At 38.3% G+C, this 26,164-nt stretch overlaps 1 protein-coding gene across 3 annotated transcripts; it reads left to right on the top strand.

Moving 5' to 3' along the window:
* Positions 1 to 367: 367 nt before the first annotated feature.
* rab11fip3 (RAB11 family interacting protein 3 (class II)) lies at positions 368 to 26,022 on the top strand. 3 transcript variants are annotated; one of them, XM_079863224.1, is made up of 15 exons: positions 704 to 835; positions 941 to 3,478; positions 6,794 to 6,887; positions 10,770 to 10,843; positions 13,722 to 13,891; positions 16,974 to 17,192; positions 19,314 to 19,448; positions 20,319 to 20,354; positions 20,659 to 20,746; positions 21,499 to 21,743; positions 22,496 to 22,577; positions 22,800 to 22,937; positions 23,027 to 23,182; positions 23,960 to 24,100; positions 24,186 to 26,022. In XM_079863224.1, exons 1-15 carry the CDS (start codon positions 791 to 793, stop codon positions 24,297 to 24,299), a joined length of 4,275 nt encoding a protein of 1,424 aa, XP_079719350.1. In that variant the 5' UTR covers positions 704 to 790; the 3' UTR covers positions 24,300 to 26,022. The 3 variants fall into 3 exon arrangements, with proteins under 3 accessions (XP_079719349.1, XP_079719351.1, XP_079719350.1); XM_079863223.1 differs by having other exon boundaries at positions 368 to 3,478; XM_079863225.1 differs by lacking the exon at positions 19,314 to 19,448 and having other exon boundaries at positions 368 to 3,478.
* The last annotated feature ends 142 nt before the right edge of the window (positions 26,023 to 26,164 follow it).

Here is a 26,164-nt window from a genome sequence, read left to right as displayed (position 1 = left end):
TTGCATATTGCTAAGCTTTACTCAGATTGCGAGACAGCCTTGTTTATCTGAGTGAAATGATTGAAAACACTGCCCCATAAAAGGATTAATTGTTTACAGAGTGTTATTCATTACAACCAGACTTTAATACTTGGTTGTTATTCCAGGGAAGTGTCAAACCATTAATGTAACCGTATAAATGATTTGCTTATGAGGCAGGCTCAGTTTTTTAACATTAGGAAGTTGAAGGCTAACAAAATCAACTCGTGTAATTTGGATTTGCAGTGATATAGCTCTTTATTTTTATGTAGTTTCATGTATTCTCTAATACATGTACATATTCCAAGATTGTATTTTTCATTATGAATTTCTGAGTTTTTTTATGGACGGCAATCTTAAATACTGCAGTAATCCTGTTATTATGTGTTGATTGGGATGTGGATCAACACACTTTGAGAAGTCTTATGTTAAATGGATTAGATGTGAATTTGAATGCAGAACAGGGAAACAAGGCCAACCTTTTTATTCATGGAGAGGTTTGCATATCGGAAAAAAATATCTCAGCACCACATGGAGCTGTGTTACGCAGTGAAACATTATCCTTGTGTCTGCAAAAGTAAACAGTAGTTGATCATTTACAGGGAGGTGGACGCTTACGCATGGGTCTCGACAAGGATATTTCTTTTGGTGCGTATGCTGGAAGAGGCCATCAATTACTTTTGAATTCCGAACATTACCTTGTGGGATCATAACAAAGGATTGGAATTTCTGGAATATTTCCATTTGTCAGAGGAGAGAACTCTTCTTTTCAATGGAGCAAGTTCTCTCCAGCCCTCAGGGGTGTTCTGAGTGGGAGGTGAGTGGGAAAGCCGAGTGGGAATCCGAACAGAATCCCCTTGGATTTCTCCTTATGGATAAAGATAACAGTTCTGTTGGTGATTCTACTAATGAAATGTTTCAGGAGAACGCCATAAACCTTGATGACTTATTTTGGGCTTCTCAGTATTCCGGGCAGACGTATTCCTGGGAAAATGATCTGGAATGTGTCTATCCCGAATGGAAGACTCCGCCGCCTCCTTCCCAAGATCTCAAAGGAGAGGGTTCTCCTGGAAGTTTGGAAATTGTGGATGGAGATCTCATCAGTTTTAATTCTAGATCGACTAGTCCTACGTTCTCAAACTTACCCATGCAGAATCAAAACAACTTTTACAATCATCCTGAACTGGTGCCTGATTTCCTGCAACCGGTGAAGGTTACTGCCACTTTAAACCCTCTAGATGTGTACACAGGTGAGCTGGTTATTAACAACCCTACCATTCAGACTGACAAAACACTATTACAAGAAACTCACCTCGATCTTGAGGACACGCATTTAACAAACTGTGAGTTCAACCATAATTCCCTAGAGGACAGAACATTTGAGACGTTTGAAGGCGGTCAGAGCTTCCTTCCACACGGGACTCATTTCACTCTGTTATCTGAAGGTTTGTTGCCCGTTTCTCCCGTGGAGTTGGCGTGTATGGATACAAACTCAAATCCCAAGCCTTCAATTATTTGTCAGGCTACGTCTAAAGACATCTACCTCCCATCCTCAGCCATTTCCCATGAGCCAATCCCTTCAATGACATGTTCAGATCCACCTGGCTCACCATATGCACCCCTTCAAATGGATGAGGGACAGATGTTGTTACCCGAGCTGCTGGCTGGAGGTCTGTACTCTGAACAGGAGAGTAGTAAACCCTCAGCTAGCAACGACACCCATGATGATAATCTTCAGAGCCAAGAGACAACAGGCGCTAACATAGAAACAACACAACTATCCTCTGAAGCAGAGACTGCCTGTATGAGTCCATTAGGTGAGTCTTGCATATCACCTAAACTTTGTGAAGAAACGTTGCTTGATTTATCCGCAGAAGGCTCATTTGGTGTACAATTGGACACGGTTGGCGAAGAGGTAAGAGAGGAGGCTGTGCCCAGCGCTAGAACTGATAACGTTTTTTCTGAAGCTAAAACAGAACTCACACCAATTGCTTTTATAGATTTACAAGCAGAAGATCCTTCAACTGAGAGCCTGCTTGACATAGACAGACAAGAGTCCACGTTAGCCTTACCGGTCCACACACCTGAGCATAATGCCTTACTTGAGCTCTCACCAGAAGATGACATCTTACCTGAGGATCACAGCCAGCCCACACACTCACCTGAGGCTGAAGCCTTATCTGAGGTGCATCATGGAGACCTTATTCCTGTTGCCATGTTTGAGATCTTAACAGACAGCGTCTCTTGTGAAGCTGTACCATCTTTAGACGTTGAAAGTCCATCTGTGACGGATGCCTTTGAGCTAACAGATCAGGAACAATGTGATGCAGACTCACCTGATGCACTCACACTTGAATTTCAGGATAGTATAGCAAGTGTAGAAACGGGCAACCCAGATGATGACCATGAGGCAACGGAGAGGCATGCAGACGATACAACAGAAAACACAGAGGATCCAGACACACTCAAAGTTTTGGAGACCTCAGATTTGCATCAAAATCAAGTGGCAACCAATCTGAAAAACAAGTCGGACAACTTGCAAAATGATTGTTTAAATCTAGATAGCAGTAAATCTGACAACAATCAAGAACTGAATGCAACAATAGAAGCCTGTCAGGAACAAATCAATGCTCAACATAAAGAGAGTGTACTTGTGGAAAATCTCACACTTGTTGACCAACTGAATGACTCTTTGACTCCTAAATCAAGTGCAATTGTAATAGAAACGCCTGAAGAAAATGTGACAGCTCACCGTGACAGTCATAATACACCACTGAAAGTCAAAGAGAAACTTCAAAGAATGTCTTTACAGGGAGGGGAGGGATTGGATTGCAGAATTTCAACTCAGAGTGAAGTCATTCCTCATTGTGCCAGTAATCCTGATTCTTTAGAGTCCACTCCCTTTACCTGTGTGTGTGATCAGCTGACTCTGATGGGTGGACTTGTGGGGCCGGATCTTACCGACAACACAGAAACTCCCAGCCAATTGTGTGAAGCTACAGGAGAGGGAGAGGTGGGGTTTGCGGCTCAGTTTACACATCAGGAGGATTTCCATCAGCTGACACCATCACCAATAGACCTGGCACAAGAGCAACAAGTGAGCTCAGTCTCCCCCAGTTCTCCTCCCTTGCATAGAAATGTCTTTCCCTGCGGATCCAGCCTAGATGGGGAGGCCTACCTGACCTTGATGGAAAATACTCCAGATACTTCCAACATTTCCAAACATGCAGAAATGACTCTGGATTTGTGCAAGGCCTCAGACTCGCTGCCAACCAAATCGCATCATGACCAGAGGGTCCCCGTGGATTTGATAAACGTGCCTATAGTTTCCACAACAGCCCATAGAAGCGAGGAGCAGTCGGCTCTCCGAGCAGTTTTCCAGGCTTTGGATCAGGACGGAGATGGATTTGTCCATATTGAGGAGTTTATCGAGTTCGCGAAAGCGTATGGAGCTGAACAGGTCAGTGTTTGGTGTATCTTTGTCTATTTGTGTGAGTTTGTGGGTGGATAAATGGTGGGTGGGGGGGTGTGGATGTTATAAAAGTGCTTTATGATTACAGGACAGTGTGTGTCTTCCCTTGAGTCCCAAAGCCCCAAGTGAAACTTGATCGTGGTGACACCCAAGAACTGCTCTTTTATTATTCAAACCCTCAAAGACTCAGAATACAACTCTTGTGCTGTATCTCTCATGGAGTCTATCCTGTTTTACACTGTAACTATCAGCTGTTTTGCAGAAGTTTTAACAAAGTGTTAATACACTGAAAAGTGTATTAACACTTTGTTAAAACTTATGCAAACTTATTACAAGGCCTTGTAATAATCACTCAAACTTCATACCCAAGTTTTGCAACTTTGGAGGTATTTTTCTTTTACCTGATTTTATGTTTAATTACGTCGTGACTTTGTTTTTGCTATACTTTAACTTGAACAAAAACTATTTTAAGGAGTATTAAATGTTCAATACCAGCTAAGCTCAATTGACAATATTTTGATTTGTCCTATGTTATTTCTTAATTAAAAAAAGAGCAAAAATGTAGGTTACGTCGAGGCATTTGCAATTTAAATTTTAAAAGCAGAAATGTGTAGCTTAGTTTTTTGTCTGAGCTTTCAAACAGTTTAAATCATAGTTTTTACAGACATTTTATTTAAAGTTGTACAACTGGGTATAACTTTGCATAAAAATAGTTTGGAAGATTTGTTTTTTACACTGAAATCATGTTAAAACTCGTATTTTTTGAGTGGCTATACTATTGAAACAGAATATTGCAACATTTATTAATTGGCCCCATTCACTTCCATTGTAAGTGTCACAATATTTTCTTATTTTAAAGAAAAAGTGGCAGTTTTTTGTTATTATTGTCGATATTAAGTCACAGGTTCTGTCGATTGTGCTTAATTTTTTGTACTAAAACAGGAATATTACTTTTAGGTAATTACTTTTAAAACCCGTTTAACTGAGTTTGGATGTCACCTCATTGACACCTCAACTGAAGGTAAATCAATAGTAGTTATTGTATGGAATGTATGAATTGGTTTGTGTTTGTGATGTGAGTTCATCTAACAATATAGGATGATCTTTACTGTTTGAGTAGTGTTAATGATGTTGCACACTAATGTTTATAGATGGGCTTCATGTCTGTAGACGAGTGATGCTGTATATTCATTAGGGTGTACTTTATATTTAAACTTTTAGACATATAACATCAAGCACTGATTGTACCAATTTTAAAATCCCTGTTATTTTTGCCATTTAGATCAGAATATAGATTTGCGTTTCCCTTTAACACCTGATCCCCCAGACATGCGCCATTGTGCGTTTAAGAGAGGATGGATTTGATGCCGGAAGTCTGTATCTTTTGTGACTGTTAAAACTGCTGATCCGATCAGCTGAAAGGTTAAACGGCCAGATGAACGACAGGGAGGGGTGCATGTACAAATGCACGCTTTTATTTGTCTTTCGTCATTGTTTTTCATCTTTTCTCAGATGCACCTTGCACTGTACATATTTAAAGTTACGTATGACTTCTTTCTTTGTGCAAAATTGTCATTTTTGAGTTTCTCAGATTTATTTTGTAATGAGCTTGTGACCAGGTTTAAAATTTAACTCCCCTGTTATGTGAAAAGCATCACACAATTGCAACAGTAAGCAAGTTTGCGTGTTCTTTAAAAGGTATTTTATGGTTTCAGGGAGGAAACTGCGTGCCATATTACGTCCTAGCCTCAAGGGTCATTCCTTTGTCTGCGTGACAGTGATTGACTCAAATCTCCAGATATTTCTTCTCGTGATTCAAGTGTACATTATAAGAGCTTGCTCAGCTGGTTGGCTCACTGAGATGATTTATGACTGAAGAGTTGGAGAGAGACAGGTAGACTGAAACTAAAAAAAACTACTGTACACACTGGAGAGTGATTGTGTCTGTGCTTGTTATACACTATGATGTTGTTTCCATGTCGTTTTATCTTTTAATGATACGGTTGCTATGGGTTTGCATGATGTTAGATGCAAATTCTTACCCGGAAATAGTATTTGCCAGGAAGGAACTGTAACTGGCTTCAGGTTACTGCGCAAAAATGTCCATGTGTGACTCAGTCCATATCTATGAGAAAGCTGATACAGTGCATTTTAAAATGTAATAAAGGTAGAATAATTAATTTGTAATTCAACTGACTCGTGATTCGCCATATTTCATGCCTTGAGTTGAGATGCTTCTGTCCTGGGGTTAAAACAGCTGACTCACATTACACTTACTCATTACCTCAAGCAATCGCTTGGTTAATTAAAGGAATATTTGATAGTACAGGTGATAAAAAACCTGGAATAATCTTTAAATGATTGCATACATGGTAGAAATAAACTGAAGGTAAACAATGATTCTGAATAGTGGTGATAGATCATTATCATCAAGGTACTCAATCAATACTTGCTGGTTTCGCACGTGCCTGACAGTCACTATGACTTGAATTGAGCCGATATCATCCAAGAGTGTATGATCCTATGATGCAGATTTTTGCAGCTCATTTAGCTTTTCAGTTAGTCCAACAGTTTCCTACATGGTCATTTAAACTCAAATTAATGTTTGTTCGTGTGTGTGTGTGTGTATTTGAAGTAGTTGTGTAATTTGATGACATTAGGGCTGAAATATGACACACACAATCAGAGGTAAATGTGTAGGCACCGGTTTCATGTTTTGATTTCTCAGTCGGAGGTATTTGAGCGTGTTTGGTGTTTCTCTTCACTTGTGTTCTGAGAACTTTGATTTTAGAATTCACAACTGTAAGTTCTGCTGTTGCCTGGTTACCGACTGTGCAATTGTGTCTGTCCACTGGAGTGTAGAATGTGTGTTCTGTGTTTTGTCACTATAGGGATTCAGGTTTTGTTTATCCGTAAGTTACAAAAAAGATATCATAGTAATGTTTTGTTCCTAAATAGAAGGTTAGATGGATAAGAAAAATACAAAATGAGCCCTTGTCACTTTTATTGAATATCATAAACTGTCTCTTATTCTCACTTGACATTTTTTGATTATTTTAATTTGTGTTGGAGAAGTTAACATCTTCATATATTAAATCCTCAAAAATCCTCTTTTTTTTAATGAAAAAGAAAAAGAAATACTTTTAAGATTCTCCTACGTTTTTTCATTCTTTATCTTGTGGGTAAATCAATTTATGTGTGTTTTGTTGTCAATAAATGCATGATAACATCGTTATCTCTGCTCTGTTTGTGTAAGATGAATAGTTTGTTTGTGTAAGATGAATAGTTTGCTTGTGGTTTCAGGTGAAGGATCTGACACGGTTCTTGGATCCCAGCGGTCTGGGTGTGATCAGTTTTGAGGATTTCCACAGAGGCATCAGTGCTATCAGCAATGAAGGTACAGCCGCACACACACACACACACACACACACACACACACACACACACACACACACACACACACACACACACACACACACACACACACACACACACACACACACACACACACACACACACTCAAGTTGTGTTTTAAATCACACTGGGAGTTTCCATTAACATCTGTTGTTCATAATTACAGATTAATTATATAATAGTCTAAACCAAACTCTAAAATACATTTTTGTCATTTTCAGAACAGAATAAAAATATAATTTGAACCTTTATGCAGCATTAATTCATTTTATTCATTTTTCCATCTCCAAAAGGATTTTTTAAATTATATTTGGCCAGGAAATTCATCATCAGTTCTGTCCTCAAAAGAATAGCAGAGTCAGAAACACAGAAAATCTTGTTTTCTTCATGACTGACTGAGTGATAATCTGACACTATTTGATAACGACTTTTCAGATGAAAACATCTCCTGAAATACTGTGTAGAAAAACACTGTGAGTAATTCACAGATGCTCTGACTCATTATTTTGCACAGTGAATCACGCTGCTCAATTGGGAATTTTGAATTTCTTTTGGAGAAGAGTCTCACTTGCTGATAAACAAAATCCGCACAGGAGCATTAGCATGACTGATATGAGTATTAAAGGTGCAGTGTGTATTTTTTAGCGGTATCTAATGGTAAGGTTGCGAATTGCAACCATCAAAAGTTACGGTGGTCGACAGGAAGTGATGTCATCGTCTGAGACAGTTAAAGGTTGGGTAGGTAAGAATTGTCTAAAGAACTTTTTTTCAAATTGGCTTAAACTGTCTTTATATACCAATACATAATTAAAATGTAAGTACTTTGAAAAAGAGAGTATAAAAATTGAGTGACTATAGTGTATTTAATCTTCAAAAAACACAGCTCATTAATTCCTACCGGGACGAAACAAGTGATTGGCTTGCGCGACTGTCACTCTCCGTCGCCATGACTACCGCGCTATTACTGGCTCTGCCCACGTGCGCGCAGTCGCGCACCCGTTTTTAGGTGGGAGTGAATGGAATTAATGAGCTGTGTTTATTGAAGATTAAATACACTAGAGTCACTCAATTTGTTATACTCTCTATTTCAGAGTACTTGCATTTTAATTATGTATTGGTATATAAAGACAGTTTAAACAAATTTGAATAAAAGTTTTTTTAGACAATTCTGACCTACCCTACCTTTAAGCAATGAGGTTTCTTTACAAAGATAAATTAAGAAATTAGGTTTACTTAATTATTCAATAAAATGATATGTTTTTGCGAATATTATTGTTACTTGTTCATCATTGAGTCAGTGTTTCATTAGCTGACTTTAGCTCGCTTCTTTGCACGAAGAACAACATAGTGACGAAATGCGTTCGTCCGTTTAGGGCCACTGTAGAAACATGTCTGCGCATTTCAATGTAAGGGGACCCGCGGTGTATGTAGATAGAAATGGCTCATTCTAAGGTAATAAAAACATAATGGTTCATTAACTAAGGTCTTTATACACCACTGAAAACATAGTTATATGATATTGCATTTCTGTCAACAGATCCTCCCAAATATTACACAATGCACCTTTAATAGCTAGATTAAACATTCAAACGAAAGGCATAGTGAAATCACACCAACATATCTGACAGAACCTGGTCTTAAATGCAAAGATCATGATCATCCTCAGATGTTTGCTGCCATAGTTTTCTTGAAGACACCTGGATTAGACAGATGCTGTACATTTAAATCTGCTCTAAACCTTCAGAATAGTTAGTCTGAGTTTGTTAGACTCTGTTCCTAGACAGTAGTACTATCTAGTAGACACAAAAAAACTAGGGCTGTCAAACGATTAATCGCGATTAATCGCATCCAAAATAAAAGTTTGTGTTTACATAATATATGTGTGTGTATGGAGTATAATTATTTTCTATATATAAATACACACACATGCATATATATATTTAAGAAAATGTGTTATTTATATATAAAATATTTATATATAATATAAATTATATATAAATATATATACACAGTATATACATGCAAATATTTCTTAAATATATACATGCATGTGTGTGTATTTATATATAGAAAATAATTATACTCCATACACACACATATATTATGTAAACACAAACTTTTATTTTGGATGCGATTAATCGTTTGACAGCCCTAAAAAAAACATTTGTATCAAATATATAAACATGCTTATTTCCTTAAAATGTGGTCTATGTTGGCTTCTCACTATTTTTCGAATAGAGAGCATACACACTCCCCATCTCGCTTTAGATTGATCATGATGATGGTGGAATAGTTTGAAGCACTTTGCTTGGGTTTTCTACTGATATCACTTCAGTAATGAGGATGAGGTCATGTTTCTAACGGCGCTCTGTGTTTCACGAGTCAGATTTCGCTCATCACTAATGGATGAGTTACTGGAGCATCTACCTCTCTCTGCTTGTCAATTTGTGCTCAATAGCAATTACCAGGTCATGGAAAAACAACATTTTAAGGTGGAAATTATATAACGTGCTTGCTAGAAATTATGGTTTAGATATTTCCGTGGCTGTGCGTTTCTGAACTCTTGCTTTTATGTGTTAAAAAAAACAGTTGCCGTGGTGTGCCAACCAACTAAATAAACACGCATCAGTGGCGGCAAAATCACACCATTAGGAGGCTCTACAACTGAACTAATCTGGGGTACAAAGACGTAACTCGCTGCTTAAACACCAGTACGATGCATCGTTGGAGAAACTAACTAGCTAGTCATGACTGTTTCCCGAAAACTTTGTCGCACATCCATCAATTGAAACCACATTGGTTCAACAGTATAGTTAATGACTTGAGTAGTAGAGCTGTTTAAAATCAGGCCTTTCATTCTCTTGACAAACTTAAAGTAGAATGGAATTTGTATATATTTGGAATGAAAGATAGAAAGTACTCCATGTTGCTTGCTTATTTTGCTTATTTTAGATCCAAATGTCATTTTAACAAGAAACCATGCTCATAACTATAGCTAGAGAGCTGTAGTTCCGACCACACAACCTACAACTTTTTGTGTGATGCTGTTTGTGAATGTTCATTGGGTCTGTAGTTTCGGGAAACACAGAATCATTAATCTATTCTGGGAATGATGGAACTTACGGCTATAGTTGGCTAACGATACTTTTGGGAAATGCACCACTGGACCATGTTGTTAGCTTTCTTCATAGCAAGAAACATACATTTGGGTGAAAGGGAAATACATTAGGGAAATTTTGTACTTTTGTATGTAAATGTAACCGTTTTACAATAGAGGTTTTTTTTGTTTTTAAATGAAGGTCTGAATCCAGACCAAAACATATGCTTTTTTCTATCCAGCCTCTTCTCATTCATGAATATTCCAGCTATCTGAAAAAGACTCATTACATAAATAAAGTTTCCTGGACTCCAGACAGCCCAGATGCTCCGTGTGTTCCATCCATGGTGACTGTTTACAAATGAAAAATATAGGCCCGGTTTCACAGACAGGGCTTAGATTAAGCCAGGATTATGACATTTAAGTAGCTTTAATAAACGTGCCTTAGAAAAGAACATTACTGATGTGATGTGCATCTTGAGACAAAACAATGGCTCTGAGTGGCATATTTTAAGATCTGTCAGGGGAAATTGCGTTCAGTTAAAACAGCTTAAACATGCATTTTAGTCTTAGACTAGTTTAAGCCTCGTCTGTGAAACCGGGGGTTAATGTCTCATAAACCTCTGTTTCTCCAAATCATGGTGATGTTGATCAACCCAGTAGTTGTTTTTTTCTATATATCTATTTAAACAAACATGTGTCCATCAACCCACTGCCATAACTCGAAGTTTTAAATAAGAAATGCTTTTCTTTTTGTTTCTTAATCAGGTTCTGATCCAGACCTCTACAAGACTCATCTCAGCGCAGTGGAAGCCAATGGACCTCCAGAGGAATACGACGAGGTAACACACATTGGTTGTGGTTATTTGGCCCGTTTTCTCCTTCCCTCTTGTCATGATAAATATAATAAATCAGAATTTTAGGACCCCATTATTGCAGAATGGTGGAATCCAGACCAGCACATTCCACACATTCCCCAAAAGATTGAAAGACCACAGACTGTGCTGAGAACATGAGAAGCAGAGCATGTGCATTGTTCCTCCACAGCGCCACCTGCTGGTTTAGCTCAACACGTAGCAAAAACACTATTTTGCATTGTATTGCCATATTGTAGCACAGCTTGAGCAAACTGAGGCAATAATCAAACATGCACTTTGTTTTCTCTCACATAAATGGTTTGGAAAGATTTGATAAAGTGAGTCGGTTCGTTTGGGCGGTCCATGAAACCGTTCTTTTAGTGAAATTTCTTGGTAAATGCTGTTGTTCATTACTATATACTAGTCATTTAAGAAAATTAGGGTGTATTCATTCAAAAATGCATTTTTGTGATAGAAATTGTGTCTTATATAGGTTTCTCTATTTTAAATACGGCTATTTAAGGTTTTAAGGTAATTTTTTATTTCAGTTTAACTTTTATTTATTTATTTTGTTAGTAATCATGTTGTTTTAGTTTTTTGTGATGGTAAATTATGTTTTTGATATTTATTCTCTGGAAACTTAAATATAACTATTTTTATATTTTAGGCTAGTTTGACTAGTTTCACTATAGTAAATTATGGTTATCCTAACATGTACCCCTCAGTGTTTATGGACCTGACTATCATAAGCTTTAATTATAATGAGGAGTTAGCCTATAATTTGGTTGTAAATTCATAAATTGTGTTTACAGAAACACAAACTCTTTTCCAAAATGCATATGCCACTCATTATTCACAGGAATATTTAGCATATTTATTCTGTAAATTTAGAAATGTGCTACTTCAGAGTGTTGTTTTTCGCGATCTGATTTTCCTTTTTCTCATTCCGGTCTTCCCGTCACTTCTAATGAAACCCACACACACACACCTGTGTGTTTTCCTGTCGGTCATGAATGGCTGTGCTGTTTCCATGTTTGCTTTCAAAACACACTGGCCGAGGTGGTGTGTGTAGCACCTCATCCAGAGGAACAAACACACTTACACACACATACGCTTGACAATATACAGGACAGGCTGGTGATAGATTTTTTTTTATAACACACACCTTTCATTCATCAGAACATATGATTGTGTCAGCACATGCAACACTGAATAAGTGTTTGTGTGTGTTGGGAGTGAAGCGTTTATGTTTTGCTACATGGGAAGTTGGGAACAGATGAATAACAGCAATAGTCTGTGTCATAAAACCTAGTGAGTCGTCTAACTAGGCATCATTTTTGGTCATCATAGATGCACTAAAATACTAAGTCGGCAGCTCACTAGGTTTTGAGTCACAGCCAGATAATATATGCACACATGCTGTTTAGACGAGATGTTCTGTTGGCACATAAGGGTAATGTTAAATAAAAAGGGGCGTGGTTACGGGCACAGACTCCACCCATTTCTGGTCCTGGTGCCCTTCAGACTTTGTTCTTCATTTTCCAAAGAAGCAGAGTAGGAGCAATATATATCTCTGTTGACTCTTTCTGTGTGGAGAGACAGGAAGCATTTGTTAGTTTTGCGGTTAGTTGGTGAACCTGTTTTTCCCGTGTGCTGGTACTCGAGTAGGGAGAATGGTTCTGGGAATGGCCTCTCCTGTTCTAGGAGCTCCTCTCGGACTCAAACAGGTACGTTTCTGAGATGCAGGTTTATGTGGATTTCTTTTGGTCAGAACCGATTGACCAACTGAAGGTTTGAGGTTCACTCTTGAATTTAATCATTTGTAATGTTCATCATAATATCTGGGATGTTAACCCAGTTATTTGGTTGCTGTGTATAGAATAAAAAAGGGGGAAAAGGAAAATATAAACTGTTGAACATGGGGTTTGCATTCTGTTTTTATTTGTAACTTTTATATTATTATTGATTTTTCAAGGAAGTTTTACATAGTATAAAACTGAAGGAAAACTAAACAGTAGATCAAGGTCTGATTTTTATTTGTAACATTGATTTTTCAAGAGATTAATATTTTACATATCATAAAAAAGGAAAAAAAAATATAATAAGCAGTAGAACAAGGGGACAAAGTATACTTTCTGTTGAACATTAAGTTTCACAGTTTTCCAGGTTGTTATTGTTGGGGTTTTTTTTTTTTTTTTTGTTCCTAGATCTTTGTAATGTACCAAAATTACCATTTACTGTCATTATTATGATTTGTACGGCTGTATTATAGGCAGAGTTCTATAATCACACATGAAATTATGTAAATAATCACGTTAGACAAGATGCATTTTCAAGGAACATGCAAACTCAGCAAAAAATAACAGCAATGGTTTGTATGTCTTTTGAGGGTCTTTTAAAGTTTAAAACCTTTGTTTTAGTGCAGTGGATGATTGACAGGTGAGTAGGCGGTCCTTCACTGTTATCTGGAAAACATCGGGATGGATTGTCATTTGCAAAACAAATGCAATGCGGTCACATTTTTTTAACCACTTGTTGAATGCGTTAGATCATATTGTTCCTTAAACATTCATCACACACATTCATAACCTTCAAGCCCGTGTGTGTTTGCATGTCGGTGCTTCTAAATAGCATGAGCAGGCAGAATGGACAAAAATGCAATGCAAAGTCTGCAGTGAAATCTCAATATGAACTCAAACATTTCTCCCAAATCTATCCACATTCATTTTATAAGTTTAGACTCTTAGTGTGTCAATGTGATTCAATCGGGGTTTTTTTGTGGAGAAACCTCATAACCAAGAACACCATTATGTCTCCAACTTCCTAGCAATAAAAGTTTTGTAATCAGTGTGTTTGTTTGCAGCAGGCGGAGGTCTCTGACAGTGCGTATCTCGGCTCGGAGAGCGCATACAGCGAGTGTGAAACCTTCACGGACGAGGACACGACGGCTCTGGTCCATCCAGAACTCCATGAGGACGTGGAAACTGACAGCGGCATTGAAAACACACTCACAGATGGAGACGACCGCAACAGGTAACGCACCCATACACAGCAATCAAATAACATGCACCAAGAGACTGGGTTCATAAATCACTCAAAATTACCCATAAATGCAGTTTTTGTTGTTATTGTTAAATTGAAATAAAGTGTAAACAAATATATATTATACACACACACACCTGGGCAAAAAAAGACAAAAATGGCAAAATATTGAGTGTATTTTAGTCTTTTAATGGTCTTTAATCACAAATCACTGGTCAGGAAATTAGCAAGAATTGCTTTTTACAGGAAGAGTCAGTGTTGTTCCTCTCAATGTTAATGGCTTCTATATAAACTATAATAGTAATAATGTCATAACTTCATGCATAATGGTGACTGTAAACCATGGCGTTTTAGTAGCCTTGAATGTATCCGCAAGAATCTTACAAAATAAAACAACTTCCTGATACAGTGTATCTACTCAGGACACGGTGTTCTCTACAAAAACACCGTCTGGTGTTTCACTTTTTGTAGTCTTATGACGCAGGCATCACGAAAACAACTTTAATGCCACACAAGTGTTTTAAGCAAAGGTGTCTGGTTATAACATGGAACAAGATCACGACCAAGATCCTCCTTTATTTTTGATGTTTTATTGCAGTTTTGTGCAATGAAATTGTGCAGTTCTCAGTGTTGTTGCGCACATAAGTAAGGCCTGTTTATTTGTGTTTATACAAGAATCTGCTGACTAGAGGTTGTTGTTTTTTTCCCAAGAGCTGTTAACATCAGGTCAGCTGACCGAGGTGTTCCTGTTTCCCGTGTTATCAGTGTCAGTCTTTATTTTCCTGTTTCCCAGTCGGAGGAAGTGTGGAGTTTGCTCTTTCTGCCTTCCTGCTGCCCAAAGTTGATCCATCTTTCACTCTCTAGGGTCTGTTTCTCTCTCGCTCTCTATCCTGGCTCTCAGCCCTCGTGTGTTTCTCTTGATTTAGCGTTCCTGTTGTGTCAGGGTCACGCCGTCTCGCCAGCGCTGACTCTTCCGAAACTCACGTACTGAGTTGTGGAAAAATGCGTCATCTAATTTTACTATAACTTTCTTTGGAACTCTGATATCCTGTCTCAGATGTCAAAACTTTGCATTTGGGGTTTATTCAGATCCATAAGATTAGCCTTAGTTAACCAAGTTTTGTTTAGTCAGTTTTGTTGCATTATTAATAATTTATAAGTCCTGAGTGATGTGTTTCTGTGTTTAATGTGTTTGAGTGTCAGCCGGACGACGTAAGTTCTTGCATATGGAGATTAAACCGATTAAACAGATGCTTGTTCCTGTAGAGCATGCTAGCACACACACTGGGTCACCGTTACTGAGCTCTAAATCTGATTAAGACGCACACACACACCGCCACACAGCCGTACGATTTAAGCGTATGTAGTTTTGCTTACACAAGAGATTTTGCCTGTTAATTCAGATCTACCGGGTCACAAACGTCCGGCAGGAATGTCCGGCGGATTGAACTCTACAGGAGAAACTGGGAAACTACATGTAAATAGAGTTTAATATCGATTGTGGGAGTTTAGTTTGCTCTGACACGCTGTGTGCCCAGTTGCTCAGAATCGCCAAAGAAAGACCGAATCGCTTTAAGATGCGGTCGCCGTCTTCACGCGTGCTTTGTGTGACCAACCGCAATGTTACAGTGAAGCGAGGGTAAGTCTTTGAGGGATTTATTGTTGGATATAAAGCTAATGTAGAAAAAAGCTGAATCAGTTACAGTTCTTTTATTGTGTGAGTGCGTATAACCTTCATTTATCTTTAATTTATTTCTTAAAATGGTCAAATGTTTGGACTCAGAACATTTTTGTGTATTTTCTTGTATTCAGAAAGGCTGCATTTATTTAATCAAGAATACAGTAAAAATATTGTAAAATATTATTACAATTTAATTAACTGTTTTCAATTTTAATATATTTTGAAATATAATTTAAAATTGTGATCAAAGCTGAATTTTCAGCATCATTACTCCAGTCTTCAGTGTCACATGATCCTTCAGAAATCATTCTAATATGATGATTTGCTGCTCAAGAAACATTTATGATTATTATCAATGTTGAAAATGTTGTTTTATCAGGATTCTTTGATGAATACAAAGTTTAAAATAACTATTTATTCAAAATAGAAATATTTTGTAACATTATAAATCTCTTTACTGTCTCTTTTAATCAATTTAATGCCTCCTTATTGAATAAAAGTATTAATTTCTTCTTTTTTTTTTTACAAATCTTTTTGAGCCTAAACAGTGCGGTCACTGAGTTCACCAATCAAACAGATGCACTGGGCTGTCTATCAAGACACCAGTGATGGTGTGCTGCTTTTGTGTGGATTGTTTATGTTTTACGCTGTTCTTTCATTTAATCTGGAATTCTTCAGACGTTTTTAGGGTTGCCAAGAGATTAAAGTGAATTATCAGATTATCATCCTAAAGACAAACTGTTCAAATTCTGTCTCGCACACAAAAACACTAATAAGAAGTTGTTCTATATTTTTATAGTAAGAATAGAAAAGAGCAGTCAATGAACAAACAGTCAATCTGTTTAAATAATAAAGATATTAAAGACATTATAAATATGATGTGGTAAAGTTTTATGATTAAAGAAAGTAAGAAAGTAATACTCAAGTAGTACTTAAAATTAAATAAAAAATTAAGATCATAGTAATGAGCACCAAAGCACAAAAAATTGAGCAGCAAATCAGCTTAAAAGCTGAGAAATAAATTACTTTTTAAAATATATAAAAAAAAAAAAAAAAAACAGTTTTTATAAATTGTAATAATATTTCACAGTATATTCATAATATATTACAGTTTTACTGTATTTCTGATCAAATAAATTCAGCCTTGTTGAGATGAGACTTCTTTCATTTAAACAATTAAAAATTCTTAATGACCCCAAACTTTTGAACAGTAGTATGTTTATTTTTATGTTAAATTAATGTTTTATTCACAAAAAGAAGTGAATCTTCCATGTCCAGGCGGAATTAAACAATAAACATCCTTATTAAAAAGAAAATATTAGCCTGGTATTTTTCAGTGCTTAATTAAATATGCGCATATAACACATTATTTTCCATGTGCTTCTGTGATAGGTTCACACTGGGCTCTGATTTGAATGGTCACACCGTGGTGGCCGTGATTGGAGGAGAGGAGGAGCACTTTGAAGATTTCGGTGAGAGTAACAACTCTTCAGACCTGCTGCTGGCCAATCAGGAAGAGGGAAGGGCGGGGCCAGATGGGGAGGGAGATGAAGAGCCCCTCCCACACTCAGAAAGCCCACTGCCCCGCCCACTAATGCTGCTGTCACCAAGGTAATGCATACAAACAAACAAACATACTAGATTATTTAAAGCAGAAGTTTTACATATTTCTCAAGAATTGTGTTGTTTATACACTCCATATATTTATAAGACTGATGTATCCTGAGCTAAACTTGGCAAGTATAAACATAGGTACTGTAAATGTTTATCTGGGCTTTACTGAATGAGCACCTTGACTGCAGACACAAATAGAAATACCTTCTATTTCGAGTTTCCACACTGAGAAAGAGAATGTGAGTCAGCACGTTGTGCAAGCCGAAAGTCGTGTGCATAATGAGACCTTGTAGAGCGACATCCTGACCACAGACGACAAAGTGTGTGTGTGATAGACAAAACAAAACGTGTATGGAGCGTTGTGTGTGTCTTGAGATGTTATGATGTATGTGTCATTATTTCCGTAGTGAAATATTATTATCGCTGGGTAAAGGTCGAGTTACTGTGGTTATTGTTTTACTGCAGTGCTGGTGTTGTCAGGCGTATGAGGTCCAGCACACACACACACTCATACACTAGAGAAAAGAGCATGGAAACACGATACACTTTCAAACCTGTTGAGATAAACACACACACCGCTCCTGCTGCACTGTAGTACTCACCTCTCCTGCCCTTCACCGGCTCAACTGAGTGTTCCCTGTTTTCTGCCTTCCTCTGCTCATCCTCGTTTTTAACACACACACTCTCTCCTCTCCGCATTTCTCCTCTCCTCATTGATCCTCCACTCGTTTATCCAATCATATTATTTTCTCTTCTCTCCGCATTTCTCCTCTCTTCATTGATCCTCCACTCGTTTATCCAATCATATTATTTTCTCTTCTCTCCGCATTTCTCCTCTCTTCATTGATCCTCCACTCGTTTATCCAATCATGTCTTCTCTTCTCTCTGCATTTCTCCTCTCTTCATTGATCCTCTACTCATTTCTCCCATCATATCTTCTCTTCTCTCCGCATTTCTCCTCTCCTCATTGATCCTCCACTCGTTTATCCAATCATATTATTTTCTCTTCTCTCCGCATTTCTCCTCTCTTCATTGATCCTCTACTCATTTCTCCTATCGTATCTTCTCTTCTCTCCACATTTCTCCTCTACTCATTGATCCTCCACTCATTTATCCAATCATATTATTTTCTCTTCTCTCCGCATTTCTCCTCTCTTCATTGATCCTCTACTCATTTCTCCTATCGTATCTTCTCTTCTCTCCACATTTCTCCTCTCCTCATTGATCCTCCACTCGTTTATCCAATCATATTATTTTCTCTTCTCTCTGCATTTCTCCTCTCCTTATTGATCCTCTACTCGTTTCTAATATCGTATCTTCTCTTCTCTCTGCATTTCTCTACTCATTTCTCCCATCACATCTTCTCTTCTCTCTGCATTTCTCCTCTCCTCATTGATCCTCTACTCGTTTCTCCTATCATATCTTCTCTTCTCTCTGCATTTCTTTTACTCATTGATCCTCTACTCGTTTCTCCTATTGTATCTTCTACGTTCTCCTCCTCTACTCATTTCTCCCATCATATCTTCTCTTCTAAATTCTCCACATTTTTCCCCTACTTATTTATCCCAACACGTCTTCTCCTCTCTTCTAATTTCTCCTACCCTCTCCTCTTCTCCTACATTTCTCCTCATTGATCCTCTACTCGTCATATCTTCTACTTTCTCCTCTCGTCTGTACATTTTTCCTCATGTATCCTCTACTCATTTCTCCCTTCGTATCTTCTCCACTCTCCTAATTTCTCTTTTCCTCTGATAATTTCTCTTGATTTCTCTACTTGTGTTTTCTCCTCTCCTAATTTTCCCTCCCTATTTATCCTCTCCTACTAATTTCTACTGTCAATTTTTTTCTCTCTCTTAATTTCTCCTCTCTTCTGCTCTTTTGTACACATTTCTCCTGCTGTTTCATCTCCTCTTTTCTCCTATCCTCCTGTTTATTTCTCATCATTTCACCTTTCCTCTGCTCTCATATCATCATCTCACTTCATTTCTCCTCTTCTCGCATCTACTCGTTTGTCCTCTACTTTACCCATTTCTCCTAATTTCTCTTCTCATCTCCTCTTTCTCATTCTCCTTCTCCCGTTGTATCTCCTCCTCTTCTCCTCTCCTCTGGTCTCCTCAGCCCCAGCTCTTTTCCTGCTAGTTTCCAGAGTTTCCTTCAGTCGGAGTCGCTGGAGTTTTTCTGCACTCACTGTCATAAGCAGATCAGTCGTCTGGAGGATCTGTCCACGCGACTGCAGTTACTAGAGATGAATAGGTAACGCGCTCACAGCGTGTGCATGCCTCCCTTGCGTGTGTTGAATTTGACCACTACACACACACACACACACATTCACTTTCTGCATGTGTGTGCTTCATTTATATGCAGACATCTGTGCAGTGTCACATTACTCTTGTTGGTTTTGGTGTCAAAGCTCAGTGTTTGTACAATCTGTAGGTGAAGTGTGTGGTAAACATAGATGCTTTGCTGTGGTGTGTTGTTTAAGTGTGTGTATTTGATGCATGCACAATAGTCTAACTGTTTGTGAGGTAAATATTAACAGTATAATATACAGTAGTCTACATTATGCAAATGCAAGTAAAAGAGCATTTTGTAAGAACTCACAGGTAAGCAAATTTCTTAGAGACTTTTTGACGTGTCTGATTAAATATTCAATGTTGTGTTGCATGGGTCTGTTTTTCCAAAACCAAAGGAAATAAGCCTTTTCCTAAATTAGGAAACATAACTTCTCCAACTTGAGAGTCCAGTTTATGTTAACATATTAATAAATGGTGTTTTGTTCATGGAAAATCCTGGATTGTCCCAGGCACCAGTATGGAACAGTTGATGTAAGTCTGTTCAAAGCAGCTTCTCTGTCTTCAGACTTGCTCAACAGGAACAGAATCTCCTTTCACGCATCCATGTTACACCTCCATAAAAACAGTGTGTTTATTTCCGTGTGCTTTGAGGTCATGACCATTGAAAGAAGAGCATTGATTCAGCCTTCAACCACCAGAAAGAGCTGACGGCCCAAACTTCAGCACTTCACTGGGTGTTTTTGACCTGTGGTTCACAGGTCATGAATGGAAAGAGAGTTTTTTCCCGCTCTCTTCCTGACTCATTTCCTGTTTGTTCTCTCTTTTACAGTTCCAGCAAAAGGATGTCCAGTAAGAAAGCAGCAAGGTGAGATCCTCCCTCTAAATGCACCAGACATCAGTTTTAAGGACACAATGAAATTGAAAACTCATCATTTTGAAAACTCAAAACTTTGGCAATGTTTTTTGATGAGTCATTTTGGATGCTGGTTTGCTGGTTTTCCCAGCATCCAACTAGATTAACCAACAAAACATTGGTCAACCAGCATCATGCTAGTCGACTATATCTAAGTTTGCTGGTCCACCAACTAGAAAAACCAGGCTGGACCAGCATGCACATTTAGCAGGGAACATGTTAAAAATGTTGCATATGTTTAAACTGTGTTTTTCAGACACTTGCAGCAGTCCATCAATCTGGATGTCATGGGAGATCTGACTCCAGACATTTTGGACCTTGCGGATCGTGACATCACAGACAAGGTTCGGAAACTATATTGCATCAATCTTGCATCCAATTTGTGTTACATTTCTGACCCTGGTTCAGATGGTGCATTTGATGTGGACTTCTGGTTTTGTGGCTTTAGTTTGCGCTGAAATTAGTTTTGACATCAAATGCCAACCTCACATAGCAAAAGTAAACAAAAATGTTCAAGTGTCCCTATTATGCTATTTTAAAGGTTCCTAATTTTGTTTTGGAGTCTCCTACAATAGTTTTACTGGCATCCAAGGTCAAAAACACAAATTTTTCTCATAATATACATTGCAGCATCAGGTCTTCTCTCATAGTGTCTGAAACGGTTTGACAACGGATTCAGTCTCTATAAACCCCTCCTTTCCGAGAACTTACAATCTGTTGTGATTGGTCTACAGCCAATGAAAACCTTAGGCGGGCATTATACAAATTTGTTACAAACCTACGTAGGTTCATGCAGAAAGTGAGACTGAATTACTGGTGACTCGTTTCAGTCTGTTCAGAATCGGTTCTTCCTTTTGGGAGGCAATAACTCCATTTATCTGCACCTTTTACAATCATAAGCGGCTATATTACACACTACACTACAAAATTTGTAATATCCCAAAAAGCATAATAGAGGCACTTAAATAAATGGTAATATTACCATAAAAAAATTGCAAAGTTAATTCCATAGATGGAATAGAATAACTGATAGTTTTGTAAATGCATGAACAACAGCAGAAGGGATTTGCTTGAGGAACAAGTGTCTGTCCCGCAGGTGTTGTTGTTGGAGAAGCGTGTGTGTGAGCTGGAGAAGGACTCGTCGGAGAGTGAAGAGCAGCACGCGCGCTTGCGGCAGGAGAACCTCACTCTCGTCCACCGTGCAAACGCTCTGGAGGAACAGCTGAAGGAGCAAGAGCTGCGCGCAGAGGAGAATTTACACACATACACCCGTAAACACAGAGATGCACTGAACAAACTCCAGCGAGAGAGAGACCTGGAGATCGAGAACCTCCAGGCCAGGTGAGTGCGGACAGAATCTATCATTTATGATTAATGTAGAGTGGGATTTTAAGAAGGAGGAAAACAACAGGTTTGGAAGAATATGAGCTAATGATGACAATGCTTTGAGCCCATTTTGAGAGTTTTTTTTATTTATTTTTTATGAACTCCTCCTGAGTCAAGTCACCTTCATTTATATAGCTCTATATATTTAACAATATAGATTGTTTCAAAGCAGCTTTACAGTGATAATAGGAAATTAAAGTAACAGAGATTGTTTTGGCTTTACAGCAGCTCTAGAATAAAGTTTGTATTTGATTGATTCATTTCCGTTGCAAAGATCATTAGTTTCATTAGCTTACACGACACCGTTTTAACTGAAAACAGAAAACAGAAAACTTTTAATGTGCTCTGGCTGTTCATTTGCACGACAACCGTGTTTTGTGGCTGATGAACTCATTAGCTCAGGTAACCTCTATTCAGTTTCTCATAACAGCAGAGAAATAATGAAGCCATTCTGAAGACAGTTAATGATGTCTGTGTTATTTTGTCCAGCTCTTCTGTGTGTGGGTTAGATCTGTCTGCCATCTAGTGGAGAACAGCCGAAATTTGCTCAAAGGAGCTCTGAGATTACTTGGCTCAGCATTTAATACAATCCGGCTGTGTTAACAGAGACTTTTGTTTCCTCACACCCATTATTGTTTTCATTGTGCACTCTGCCCAAAAAGAAAATATCATGGTACATTTTTGTCTGTGTGCCTGTGTGTGTTCAGGTTGCATCAGTTGGATGAGGAGAACAGTGAGCTGAGGTCATGTGTTCCCTGTCTGAGAGCCAACATCGAGAGACTGGAGGAGGTACCCGACACACACACACGCACACACAGTCTAATGCACGTCTGTAGATCACATTCAGAGATGACCTTTTTATCACTTCTGCCGAAGACGAGTGAATTAAGAATAGTTATTGGCCATCAAACCAGTAAAAATTTGTTTTTCACTAAATTATAACTCAGTAATTTGATGCCGACCCTGCAAAGAATTGTCCAAAAGATCTCTGAGATGGAGTAATTTTTTCAGGAAAAGAGGAAACTTCAGGATGAGGTGGAAGACGTCACAGATCGATTGAATGAAGAAATCGAATCTCGCACGAAAATGTCAGACAAAATGAGCCATGAACGTCATACGAACCAGAAAGAAAAGGAGTGCACTCAGGGGGTGAGAGGTCTTCTGTTTGTCTTCATAGGTGGAGTCGTGTGTGTGTGTGTGTGTGTTCGTCTCTGTTAATGGCTTCTCTGCGTGTGTAGTTGATAGAGGACTTGAGAAAGCAGCTGGAACACCTGCAGCTGTTTAAGTTGGAGACTGAAGCGAGAAGAGGCAGATCAGCCAGCTCCGGCCTACAGGAATACAACACTCACATGAGAGAGAACGAACTGGAGCAGGAGATACGCAGACTCAAACAGGTAAAAACACAATCAAACGGGTAAAAACACACTCAAACGGGTAAAAACACACTCAAACGGGTAAAAACACAATCAAACTGGTAAATGTAGACTTAAACAGGTTATGAAAAACAGATTCAAATGGGTAAAAACACTCTCAAACTGGTAAAGATGGGCTCAAACTGACTTAAATTGGTAAAAACAGAATCAAACTGGTTAAAAGCAGACTCAAACAAGTAAAAACAGACTCAAACACAGGTTTGAACTTGTAAAAACAGATTCAACCTGGCTACAACAGGCTTAAAAGACAAAGACAGACTCAAACACAGACTCAAATTGGTTTAGGAAACTGGTAGATACTAACAGTTCTAAATACAGGCTCAAACTGGTCAACACAGACTAAAAAACAGGTAAACAGGCTCAAAATACTCAGGTAAAAACAGACTGAAATACAGACACATACAGGTAAAGATCTGAACTCAACTCAAACTGGTCAACGGACTCTAATAGGAGTCTAAATAAACTCAAACAGAGACTCAAACGGGTCAACACTGACTAAAACAAACAGATTAACACTTGACTCAGGCTGAAAACACAGACTCAAACAAGTAAAGACAGACTCAAACAGATAAACTTAAACACACACTCACATTAGTCAACAGACTAGATCCAAGACTGGTGTAAACAGACTCAAACTGGTAGACGGACTAAAATTAGTCAACAGTCTAAAAAAGGAAAAGACTGAACCAAGACTGATCTCAAACACGGGTTTGGTTCTGTGTGTGTGTGTGTGTGCAGGATAACCGCAGTCTGAAGGAGCAGAACGATGAGCTGAACGGACAGATCATTAATCTGAGCATCCAGGGAGCAAAGAGCCTTTTTACCGAGTCTCTCTCTGAGTCGCTCGCCGCCGAGATCAACAACGTCTCCCGCACTGAGGTCAGTGTCACACACCATAACGCTTAACTCGGCTTTAAATGTGAACGCTGTGTGATATTTAATGTGTGTGTGTGTGTGTGCGCAGCTGATGGAGGCCATCCACAAACAGGAGGAGATCAACTTCCGTCTGCAGGACTACATCGACCGCATCATCGTCGCCATTATGGAGTCCAATCCTTCCATCCTGGAGGTCAAATAATCGCCATGACGACGACCTTTCCTGATTTACAAACTGACACAGGCGTATTGAATGAGTCTGGAGAGGAAGTGGAGAATACAATCACTATGTTGATCAAATGATTTAATAATCCATAGCACTGTGTGTGTGTGTGTGAGTGTGTGCGTGTGTGCGAGATTGGCCCTGTCTTCTGGTTCCTGTGACTTCCCAGAGTTTTGGGATTGAGGCGCCCCTTCCCTCTCTCTGTATATGTATGTTTATGATTCATAAATTGAATTTCAGTGTAAGAAACCAGTTTAAGTTACCAGTGTAATTCTGGGTAAAGCAGTCACACCGTTAGCCTATGTGAGGGACATTTGCTGACCTGAGGGTTGAGCGTGTGCGAACAATTTAACTCGTGAACGAGTTTTTGCTGAATGTTAGTTATCTAATGTTGTTTTTCCTTCAAATTCTTATTTATTACGATGATGATGCGGAACGCAAAGGATCAAGCGAGACCGATCCCCACCAAGGGAGTTTGCAGTGTTGCATTGTGGGTAAGGTAATTGGTCCAGCGCGATTCCTCGCTGAGGATATTCGTCTGTTTCCTTTCCTGGATTATTTCCAAAAAACTTTGATTTTCTCTAGAAAAGACTCTTTCAAAACACACTGGAAATGTTCATTGCACTCTGATTTGTTTTATTTTTAAAGGAAGTATTGTTTGCTATTTAAATTGTTTTAAAGAAAAACATTGTGACGCTGTTTTATCAGTGTTGGCGGGAAAAAAGAAGCGGACATTCAAGCACTGAAGGGAAATCGAGCCGTTGACGGATACGAAAACCTTTAACGCGGGAAAAACTTGTGCTTTGATGATTTTGGATGTAAATATCAATCTAGAACGTTTGTATCTTTCGTTCTTGGAATCATATTTTTATGGCAAGCAGGGAATGAGATTCCTTTTCATTTTGTCTTCCACTTGATTGATTATTTTCGTCTGTTCCAGCGGACTTTCCTCTCCTCTGGGATGAGCATGTTTGATTTCCTCTTCAAACCTTTTTGGAGACTTAATCCTCCTCCTTTCCTCTTTTTGGATTGTGGAAAAGCACGCTGCAGTTTCTATTCTGTTTTTTCTTTTCTCTTCTCTCCGACGACTGACGTATTTCGTTTTTGTTGCTCAAACTCGTCCGATCAGTTCTTCATACACGACGACGCTGGAGAACATTTGAGGACGATTCTGCCTCTTCTGCTGTTTTCGAGCTACTGTAACTGGACATTAAAGCGCGGGAACCTTGCTTCTGTGAACTGTGGGTGCGCGCGCACGCGTCGTGTGCTTTTGCTGTTTCGGCAGAGACAATAATAAGGGAAGATCTGAATCCACTGCTCATGATCTGTCTGATGTTAAACAGCTGTTGTATATGATTTAAGATATGTCCAAAGACAAAATTTCACAGCTTAGGAGTTCTGCTTGCCACTTAGACTTTAAAAGACTAATAATAATTATAAATAGTTGTTAATACAAAAGAAAAATATGACTGAAGGACTCCTTGTAATGAAGGATACAATTGTAAAAATGTTTACTCTAATTGTTGAGGTTACTGTATAAATGAGAGATATCAGTATTGTCTTCTGTTGAATGTTTTGCTTTATTTTGAAGATGCCCCTCTAAGATGTATCTTTTACTGTACGGGGTCTTTCAAATTATTGTATATGAAGGTTAAAAGAAAAGTGAGAAAATTAGTCACCAATAAATTAAGTGCAAATAATTAATTTGTGGATGTTGTGGATTTGTGTGAGTCTATACATGCACATTAAACAAGGATAGAATGGACTGGATATACAACTTAAACATAAAGCACATAGACTAGAACATACTCCATGTTTTTTTATATATATTTATAACCACATTT

Source organism: Squalius cephalus, assembly GCF_949319135.1.
Source record: "Squalius cephalus genome assembly, chromosome: 25".
Lineage (NCBI taxonomy): Eukaryota > Metazoa > Chordata > Actinopteri > Cypriniformes > Leuciscidae > Squalius > Squalius cephalus.
Note: the sequence above shows the minus strand (reverse complement) of the source record. Positions and strands in the feature narration are given on the sequence as shown.